This window comes from Phocoena phocoena, chromosome 19 (genome assembly GCF_963924675.1).
Source record: "Phocoena phocoena chromosome 19, mPhoPho1.1, whole genome shotgun sequence".
Taxonomy (NCBI): domain Eukaryota; kingdom Metazoa; phylum Chordata; class Mammalia; order Artiodactyla; family Phocoenidae; genus Phocoena; species Phocoena phocoena.
Genome location: NC_089237.1, coordinates 44,081,499 through 44,091,923, shown reverse-complemented (window position 1 = coordinate 44,091,923; position 10,425 = coordinate 44,081,499). Strand labels below are relative to the sequence as shown.

Here is a 10,425-nt window from a genome sequence, read left to right as displayed (position 1 = left end):
CTATTGGTCCCTCTCCCTGGGGTATCCCCTGAAAAATGGTAAAAAAAAAAAAAAAAAATCATTTAAAGAGAAAAAATATATTTTAAATTTGATGCTGTTTTTTTTTTTAAATTGTATTGAGTGCATGGTTTCAGCCTGTATCCTTTTCTCCCCATCAGTCCAAGACACCTAGCTGCCACCCTAATGAGGGTGGCTTCTTCCCTCCTGCCTGAAGCTGTGTCACAGATACTTCCCAGCTCTGATGTGACATTGGTCCCATGCTGATAGGTCTCTGCACATTTTAGTCCTGGCTATAAGCCATTCTTAACCAGGCGATAGCATTTGGGGATAAGGGTGAGGTTTGGCTGCATCATTTGCATCTCTAGTCATGAACAACAAGGCAAAGAGGCGGGGCTCATGTGTAATGCAGCATCAGGGGAGGAACTGCTTATGTAACTGGGACAGCAGATTTAGCAGGAGAGAGGAGGCGCAGAGGCTTGGGGATGGGAGCAGTGAGTTGTCGGAAGGGGCAACATGCCCAGATGGCTGCTCCTCATAAGGTAGGGTGTGGGGCTCTGGCAGCTTGTTTAGGGGAGGTGAAAGGCATGAGCTTGAGGCCTGGGAACTGGTAATAACAGTGTTGTCCACTGTGGGGGTGGGGCAGGGAGGTGTTACCATCAAAGTATTTATGGTAGGTGCAGTACTGAATCTCTGATGCCTTATCGGGAAAATATCCAAATATTACTTTCCTAGAGGATTTTAATTGTGTGCAGGAAATCCAGACCTTGGTGTGAAGCAAGGACAGTAGCAATTTTGCCTGGGGTTCAAATTTACATCTCTAGGGTTGAGATTTGAGGGAGTGCCTGCTAAATGGGCAGAACCTGTAATGCCCCAGGGGCAGCAGGTTTAGTGGCTCCCTTGGTTCTCAGCAGGGTGGCAACATCCAGGGCCCCTGGGTCCCCCTGGGTCCGAGGCTAGAAGAGCCTCTGGCCAGGTGTGGGGACTACCAGGTCAGGTCTGAAAGAGTTGCTGTGGGGACTACAGGGGCATCAGTTCCTGCACCAGGAGCCCCTGGAGCCAGCCCCACTGCTAGTAGAGAAGCCTCTGCCTGAGTGGCCAGTGCCTCAGTTCATCAACCTCTTTCTGCCGGAGTTTCCTATTAGGCCCCTTAGGGGGCATCAGCAGCTGAAGGTAGGTCATTGGAATCCCTGGAAGGGGTCTCAGTCTTGGGGAGAAATCTAGAAACAATCAGTCTCAACTACCCTGTTCTCCACTTCTCTGTACAGATTTTAGGCCTTGTGGCTAAAGGCTCCTTTGGAACTGTCCTCAAGGTGCTAGACTGTGGCCAGAAAGCAGTATTTGTGGTGAAGGTAGGGACCTAGATACTCTTCCACATTATTCTCTAGTCCCTGCCTCCAATCTTTATTCCAGAAAGGTTGGGAGGAATAAACAATTTAATACACTATTCCCCACTAGGAGTCATCACTCCTCTCCTTTTATAGGTGGTGCCCAAGGTAAAGGTCTTACAGAGGGACAACCTGAGGCAGTGCAAAGAGGAGGTCAGCATCCAGGTATGCACAGAGCCCTGGAAAGGATCCTAGGAAGAACCAAACCACAGGCGGAGAAAGCACCTTTCTTGTCCAACTGTCCTGCTTTTCCTGACTCTGACCCCTCCCTCTGCTTCAACCAAGAGATCCCAGGAAAAGTAGCTATCAGTAGAGTAATTCTAGGTCCTGCCAGGGAAATCTCTCCAGCATGTCCAGTGTGTTCCTTAGTACTGGGATTACCAGGCAGGCAACCTGTACTGAGAGGTGGGGCAACAGCTTCCTTTCTGCACAACAAGGTAAATCCTGACTTCTTGGCTGCCTTGATCCTCAATGACCCTGATCCTAACTTCTGTTTTCTTGTCCATAGCGACAGATCAACCATCCTTTTGTACACAGTTTGGGGGACAGCTGGCAGGGAAAACGGCACCTCTTCATGAGTGAGTGACTGGATTCTCTCCTCATTCCCAGGGGTCCTTCTACCGTACTCCCCACCTGAGATTACCCATCCCTTTGGCTTGTTCTGCCTTTGCTCTGTTCCCCTTTTCATAGTACTTCTCTCTCCCAGAGGGAGAGGGAACAGCAGGTGGCATCAGTTTGGGCAGGAGGCATACGATGCCTTGGGCCCAGGCATAGCAGCCCCCAAATACTGCCTAGACTTCTGTTACTTTGCAGTGTGTAGCTACTGCAGCGCAGATCTGTACTCCCTGTGGTCCGCTGTTGGCTGCTTTAGTGAGGCTTCCATCCGTCTCTTTGCTGCTGAGCTGATCCTGGTGCTGTGTAAGTGAAACAGGAGTGGTAATAGAAATGAGGGAAGAATTAAGCAGGGAGGGAGGCAGAAGAGAATTGATATTAACTCTGGAGGTCAAAGAACAGGGATAGGAATGAGGTGGGAGCTATCAGGGAAATTGGAAGGACAGGAGAGCTTCAGCACACACCCCATGCTTGCTGTCATCCACAGGCTATCTCCATGACTTCGGCATCATCCATCGAGATGTGAAGGTAGTTAAATGCTTTTTCTTTTTGTTTAAGGAGGGACTTCAGTAAGATGTTCCAAGAGGTCCAAGAAGGCGGGAGGAGCTGCTGAGAACAGTTGACCTTGGGGCCCTCATGGGTGTTAAGGATTTGGGCAAGGGTCCTCCAAGTATAGACTTGGATGCTGAGCTAGGGCATCTTCTTCAGCTGGGAGGTATAGTATACATGATGAAAGAGGACTGAAAGGAAGAGGATGAATAACTTCTCACCTGTGATTTTTCAGATGGAGAATATCCTTCTGGATGAACGAGGTAAGTCCTTTTCTTTTCCTAGTCCCAGAATGAGAGGTACCTCAGTTTGGAAGTAAGTCATGGCTGATGAGGGTTGGAACAGAGTGGTGCTGATGGCTTGCTTTTCACAGGCCATCTGAAACTGACAGACTTTGGCCTGTCCCGCCACCTGCCCCAAGGAACCCGAGCCTATACTATCTGTGGCACTCTTCAGTACATGGGTGAGAGAGAAGCTAAAGCTGGTGGGTAAGCATTGGGCAGGAGGATAGCCAACAGATATCAGTGACAAGTATCTTTCATATCCGTAGCCCCAGAGGTCCTGAGTGGAGGGCCTTACAACCATGCTGCTGATTGGTGGTCCCTGGGTGTCTTGCTTTTCTCTCTGTCAACTGGAAAGGTGAGAGAATGGTAGTGATGTTGGGCAGAGAAGATAGGAGTTGCCCTGCGGTGGGAAGAAAGGCCACCTTGGGAAGTCTTGCCTTATTTTTACTAAGCAATGACACCTTCCCACCCCTTAACTCAGTTCCCAGTGCCCGCAGAGAGAGATCATGTGGCCATGTTGGCAAGTGTGACCCACTATGACTCTGTGATCCCAGCTTCTCTTAACCAGGGGCTCTCACTCCTGCTCCATGAGGTAAGGGTGGGCATGACTTTCCTTCTTGACTACAAAAACCATTCACTTCTTTCCCTATCACTGAAGTGATACCTCCCCATTCCTCTGATTAATTAAGGGGGGATTCCAACTTGATCAAGTACTACCTCACTACTTGCCTTCTAACGAACACTTCAAATTTTATTCGAGTTCCTGGTCCTCCAAAGCTCGTCCCCATCCATAGCAGGTCACTTCTGAGAGTGGGCTAGTGCTGCTCTCTTACCACTACTACTACTTTATTCCTACCTTTGCCCCCAGATTAGCCTGTTTCTCCCACTTTTACGTATCCTCTACTCTTTTGGGTTCTTCTCCCTGCCCTCCACAGATCCATGAACTTCTTTCTCCTTTTCCAGCTTCTCTGTTCAGTCCCTTTCCTATCCCAGTCTCTCATCCTTCATGCTCTATTTCTCTTCAGCTGTTATGCCAGAATCCCCTCCACCGTCTACGTTATTTGCATCACTTCCAGGTCCACCCTTTCTTTCGGGGTGTGGCCTTTGACCCAGAGCTCCTACAGAAGCATCCAGTGAACTTTGTCATGGAGACACAAGCTACCCAGCTCAGTCCATCATGGGGGTCCACGTTCTTCAAGGACTTTGACTGTAATCTGGAGTCCTTCCTGGTGCACCCCAGCCTGGCTTGAGCTCCTCTACTGTAGTTGGGGCTCATCTGGGAACCTGAGGACCTCCTCTGCTGCCAATTCAGTGTGACCACCTTGATGATTCAGTTTGTTTTTACTTTGTAGCCTCTTATTGTTCTGTTCCTCTAGGTGTTGGACCAGAGTTCACACTGGGCATTCTGTGGTTGGTAGTCACAATGCCCTAGTCCTTACTCCATCATACAACCCATCTCTGAATTCAACATCTCAGATCAGAGTGTGGACCTTTTCCTTTGTTTCATTTCTCCAGTGTTTATACCCCGCAGTTTTTAGCCAGAATTTTATTCCACTTTTCCTTCTCCTTGTTTCTGTGCCATGTTTCCTTTTGTGAGCAATAACAGCACTTCATGGGTTCCCAAGGTGCTGCTATTTATGTGTTTAATAGGCTTGTCAGAAGCAGTATGAATGTTTTTCAGAGTTCTCAAAAGCTGGTATTTGTTTCAACCCCTAAATATGCAGGTAAAACATATGATCTGGGGGCTCAAAGTCAGTCTAACTTTTAAAAATTTAAAAAGTGAATCTAATAGCCTACTGTGAGGAAGAAAATAAGAAGTGAAACATGAGTGGGTTAAATGTCTTCTCTAGGGGGTAATTGGAATAGCTATACACATTTTTTCCAAAATAAAACCTCTTTGAAGGACACAAGGATTCTTAAACTGATCACTTCCCTAGATGGCCCAGGTTTCAGTTGGTGATGGGCAAACCAAGGGATTAAGAGGCATGATATCAACTTTGAGATTTAAGATCAGAGATGTAACTCAAGAACCTTTTCCTTTAGGAAAATCATCTGGACCCTAAATCTGTATACATTTCTGGCCTTTGTGACTTCTTTTCATTTTTCTTAAACCAACTTCTTAAAAGTTTCATTTTCGTTATTCTTCAGTTATATCTGATCTCTCTTTCCAAACCAGAGAGTCTGGGAAGTATTCTGAGTACTATTTATTAATTTTGTCCCTGGATTAAGCCAGATTTGCCCTGTACATAGCTGGCATTTTATTGGCCTCTGCAGAACTGCTTTTTCTGAATTGTACTTTGGCAATCCATATGAAAATCCCTATGAAATTTAATTGCTGTGGATACTGCAAAGGGTGTTTATCATTATAATTCATAATGTTCTATATAAGGATGCATGGAAGAAATTTTCTCTGAACCCAGTTATTCTTTTCCTGAATTGCTGGTTGGTTTTTACCTTAAAGACAGTAAATATTCAACTGACTCTATTTTTCTTTTCATATTGATGCTAGACCACTTAGAGCCCAGTTTGTGGCCCACTTCCAGCAAGTGTTTAGGACCTCATGTTATGTTTTGTATGCTAGCCACATTCTTGGTTCCATCATCTTCCTTTTTGACCTTTACTTTCCTTATTCTCTTCTCATTTTTCTGTTTTAGTCCTTTTTTTTTATATCTTACTAGATTATCTCCATCTTTGTAAGCCTTTTAGAATGAAGTTGAGATATAAATAAATAAATAAATGTATCCTTGATCCTTTTGATTATCTCACTTGTTTCTCTTTAGAGACTTTTTAGGCTTTATTACATATTTTTAAAGTTGTAATGACCAGAACTGCCACACTGGATAAAAACCAATACTGGGGGCTTCCCTGGTGGCACAGTGGTTAAGAGTCTGCCTGCCAATGCGAGGGACACAGGTTCGAGCCCTGGCCCGGGAAGACCCCACATGCCGTGGAGCAACTAAGCCCGTGTGCCACAACTACTGAGCCTGCGCTCTAGAGCCCGTGAGCCACAACTACTGAGCCCACATGCCACAACTACTGAAGCCTGCGCGCCTAGAGCCCATGCTCCGCAACAAGAGAAGCCACGACAATGAGAAGCCTGCGCACCGCAACAAAGAGTAGCCCCTGCTCACTGCAACTAGAGAAAGCCCGTGCACAGCAACAAAGACCCAACACGCCAAAAAATAAATAATTAAAAAAAAACAAAAAAACAATACTGAATACTAGAAATGGGAATCAGTGGCTTCTAAAATAGTAGTTAAGAGTATTAGATTGGGGCTTCCCTGGTGGCTGGGCCCATGAGTCATGGCCGCTGAGCCTGCGCATCCGGAGCCTGTGCTCTGCAACGGGAGAGGCCACAGCAGTGAGAGGCTCGCGTACCGCAAAAAAAAAAAAAAAAAAAAAAAGAGTATTAGATTGGAATTTAGGAGACCTGGTGCCTAGACCCACCAATAAATATTTCGGTGTCTTTATACAAGTCATTTTAACTCTCTGGACCTAGTTTCCTAATGTATACAACCACTGGTTCTTCATTGTGGGAGACAGGTTTCAGATTTCTGTAATGCTTCTTCAAAGGGCAGATGCAGATGATTTTATGATACTGTGTGTCTGGCCCAGTGTTAATTAATGTTCAGATCGCCCAACATTATATAGCCTCTCTGGTCACAGCAGCATATTGGTTTAAGGTCTTTAGGACATGGTTAACATAATGTCACTAGGGTCCCTTTCCTGGGTCATGTTAGATAGCTTAGAGACCAGGATCATGTAAGTGTAGTTTGAATCATTTCTTATCAAATGAGGACATTTTTAACATACTCTCTTCAATCAGTGGTGCTTACAGCAGTGTTTCTCAGGGTAGAGTGGAGGCAGTGACAGAAAAAGTTTCGTAAAGTATAATTTGAAAAAGCACTGCCTTCACCCCACACCTACCCCAGTTTTGATATGCTCATCCCTGGAAGGCATTCTTTCCTGCCACCCTCCACCCCCATTCGGAATCACTGACCTAAAAATAAATACCTTCTACTTATTCACATGAAATTCATTTAAAAAAATTTGTTTTATATACAACCTGAAATGATCTTTTAAGTTTAGCCCTACATTTTGATTTTTCATTACCTAGAAGAAATCAGATACACTTTTAAGTATGGATATTTTGCTCTGTACTCCCTTCTATCTTTTCTAAGAATTTAAGATTAGTCTTATAAATAACAAGGACCTACTGTATAGCACAGGGAACTATATTGAATGTCTTGTAATAACCTATAATGGAAAAGAACCTGAAAAAGATTTTATATATACACACATATATATATACCTGAATGACTTAGCTGTACACCTGAAACAACACTGTAAACCAACTATACTTTATTAAAATAAAAATTAAGTCTTAACACCAAACCTTATATTCTTCTTTTAGAAAAGTGTCCTTTTAGTTCTACTCATTGTTTCTTACCTCTAACCTAGGTTACTTTATCATATATTGACCAGTTCATTTGTTCACTTGTTCATTGATTTAACAAACTGGTAATCTCAATTCCTTGGTTTACTTTTTTAAATAGAGTCTTCAATGTAAAAGTCTTGTCAAAGCTTTTTTGAAAAATTGAATAAAATCATATTCACTGTATTATTAGCCCCTGTTACAGGCCGAATTGTGCCCCCTCCCCATTGATATGCTGAAATCCTAACCCCTGTACTTCAGAATGTCATGGTATTTGGAGATAGGGTCTTTACAGGTGTAATTAAGTTAAAATGAGGTCTTATGGGTGGGCCCTAATCCATAATCCAATATGATTGGTTTCTTTATAAAGCGGGACGGGGTGGGGGGGGGGGCGTGGAACTTCCCTGGTGGCCCAGTGGTTAAGAATCCGCCTGCCAATGCAGGGGACACGGGTTCGATCTCTGGTCCGGGAAGATCCCACACGCCGCGGAGCAACTAAGCCTGTGCACCACAACTACTGAGCCTGTGCTCTACAGCTCGTGTGCCACAACTACTGAGCCCGCGTGCCACAACTACTGAAGCCTGCACGCCTAGGGTCTGTGCTCTGCAACGAGAAGCTTCTGCAATGAGAAGCCTGCGCACGGCAATGAAAAGTAGCCCCCGCTCGCCCGCAACCAGAGAGATCCTGCGCGCAGCAACGAAGACCCAACACAGCCAAAAATAAAAATTTTTAAAATTAAAAAAAAAAAAAAACATTTACATAAAAGATGAATGAATCAATCAAGATAAGAAATCCAGATGCTTTGAAAGGAAAGATAACATCTTAACCTCATAAATGTTTTATCTTTGTATAGCCAAAGATACCATTAATAAAGTCAATGGACAAAAAATAGATCTAAAGAAAAATATATACAATGTGATGGCAGTTAATGTCTATAATACAGAACTCTCACAAATTAGAAAAGAGAAATAACCTATTTTTTTAAAAAGGACATGGAATATGAAATGATGAATGAGTTAATTAGATCTATATCAGTTGACTTAGAAGGCTCAATACAAGACATTGAGTGGGAAAAAAATGCAGAAGTGTAAGAAATGATGCCATTTCCGTAGACGACTCTCAATGCTTACTTCCCCTCCGTGTGTGTGCGCGCGCGCGCGCGCGCGCGCGAGAGAGAGAGAGAGAGAGAGAGAGAGAGAGAGAGAGAGAGAGAAAGAGAGAGAGAGAGAGAGAGAGAGAGAGAGAGAGAGAGAGAGAATGAAAAAGAGAACCTGGGAGGGAGAGGGGAGTAATGCAAATGTAATGAGAAGAGGAAAAGAAAGGCACTAGCTCTCAATCCCAGAGACCCCAGTCTGCACGTCAATTAATTTGGGTAAAAAAAAAGCGTGTGTAAATAAAAACAAACAAAATCCTTGTGTGTGTGTATACATATGTTGTTGTTGTTAATTTTTGGCCGCATGGCTTGTGGGATCTTAGTTCCCTGACCAGGGATCGAACCCCGGGCCCATGACAGTGAAAGCGCTGAGTCCTAACCACTGGACCACCAGGAAATTCCCTGCATATGTTTTTATAAAGGCATACACACTATTCGTTACCTCAGGCAGGTAGAATGGATGGGGGAGGCTGTGCCTTTAATACGTCTTTGCATTGTATTGTTTCACTTGCTACAACGAGCATCTCTTATTTTTTATAATTTGAAAAACGCCAAATGAAAAATATCATGCAGGGAGTTCCCTGGTGATCGAGTGGTTAGTTAGGATTTGGCACTTTCATCACCATGGCCCGAGTGCAATCCCTGGTTGGGGAACTGAAAGCCCGCAAGTCATGGAGCACGGCCTCCCCCCCAAAAAAAATTCATGCAAAACAACACCAACAAATTAATTCTGCGTATGTTGCCTATTTACAATAGTATTGTCCCTCTCATCTACCCTCCATATCCCTCCTAATTTGCTGCTGGAAGCACTTTATCTCTTTGGTTACTCAGCTGGCATCTGACATACGAACTGCAACAAGGACTAAGCATTCCAAGTCACACTTTATATAATACAAGCTTTTACTACTGGCACTTAAGAGTTTTTCTGTCTTGGTTTTTCTGCCCCTTTCACCCTTGTTTTATTTGTTGGACCTTTTTGATTGACCAGAAGTACATATACCTTGGGATTCCCTCTGCTAAGTCTGGGGGAATCCCAGGCTCAAGTCTGTGTTCTGTTGTCTTTCTCCCAGTTTTCCAGACAAGCAACTGTTATCTCTAGCGTCTTTAGGTTGCACCATTATGTTTCTAAAGCGGTGTTGTCCAACAGAAATAATGTAAGCCTCATAAGTAATTTAAAATTTGCTAGTAGCCCCATTAAAAATTAGGTAAAAAGAAACAGATGAAATTAATTTAATGTATTTTATTTAACCCAATGTATCTAAAATATCATTTCAACATGCAATCAATATTTAAAATAAGATATTTTATTCTTTTCTTTTTTCATACGAAGTCTTCGAAATCTAGTTTGTATTTTACACCTATAATACATCTCAATTTGGACTAGCCACATTTGAAGTGCTCAATAGCCACATGTGGCTAGTGGCTATGGTACTGGACAACACAGTTCTAGAAGAGCCCATCCCCTGAGGGCCCCGAAGTTCATAACATTATAGCTTTTCCTCTCTGGGTTATTGCCTTTTCCAAATTCATTATGACTTAAGAGTGTAAATAAGGTGCCGTGAGCGTTCAAAGGAACATACTTCATCATAAACTAACTCTGGGGACTTCCCTCGTGGCGCAGTGGTTGAGAATCCACCTGCCAGTGCAGGGGACATGGGTTTGAGCCCTGGTCCGGGAAGATCCCATATGCCGTGGAGCAATTAAGCCCATATGCCACAACTACTGAGCCTGCGCTCTAGAGCCCACGAGCCACAACTGCTGAGCCTGAGTGCCACAACTACTGAAGCCTGTGCACCTAGAGCCCGTGCTCTGCAACAAGAGAGGCCACCCAATAAGAAGCCCGTGAGCCGCAACGAAGAGTAGCCCCCGCTCACCTCAACTAGAGAAAAGCCCGCACACAGCAAGAGACCCAAGGCAGCCAAAAATAAAATAAATAAAGTTTTTAAAAATTATATATATAAAAAAACCGTAACTCTGAATACTTAACTTTAGGCTGTTTCCAAAAA

General features: G+C 43.9%; 1 protein-coding gene across 1 annotated transcript; it reads left to right on the top strand.

The window, feature by feature from the left end:
• Window positions 1–482: 482 nt before the first annotated feature.
• RSKR (ribosomal protein S6 kinase related) lies at window positions 483–4,080 on the top strand. The gene is given in 13 exon segments (XM_065897853.1): window positions 483–539; window positions 909–938; window positions 940–1,170; window positions 1,266–1,349; window positions 1,482–1,550; window positions 1,894–1,963; window positions 2,199–2,303; window positions 2,485–2,525; window positions 2,782–2,809; window positions 2,920–3,009; window positions 3,097–3,185; window positions 3,312–3,422; window positions 3,856–4,080. Coding segments are annotated over 13 exon segments (1,230 nt in total).
• The last annotated feature ends 6,345 nt before the right edge of the window (window positions 4,081–10,425 follow it).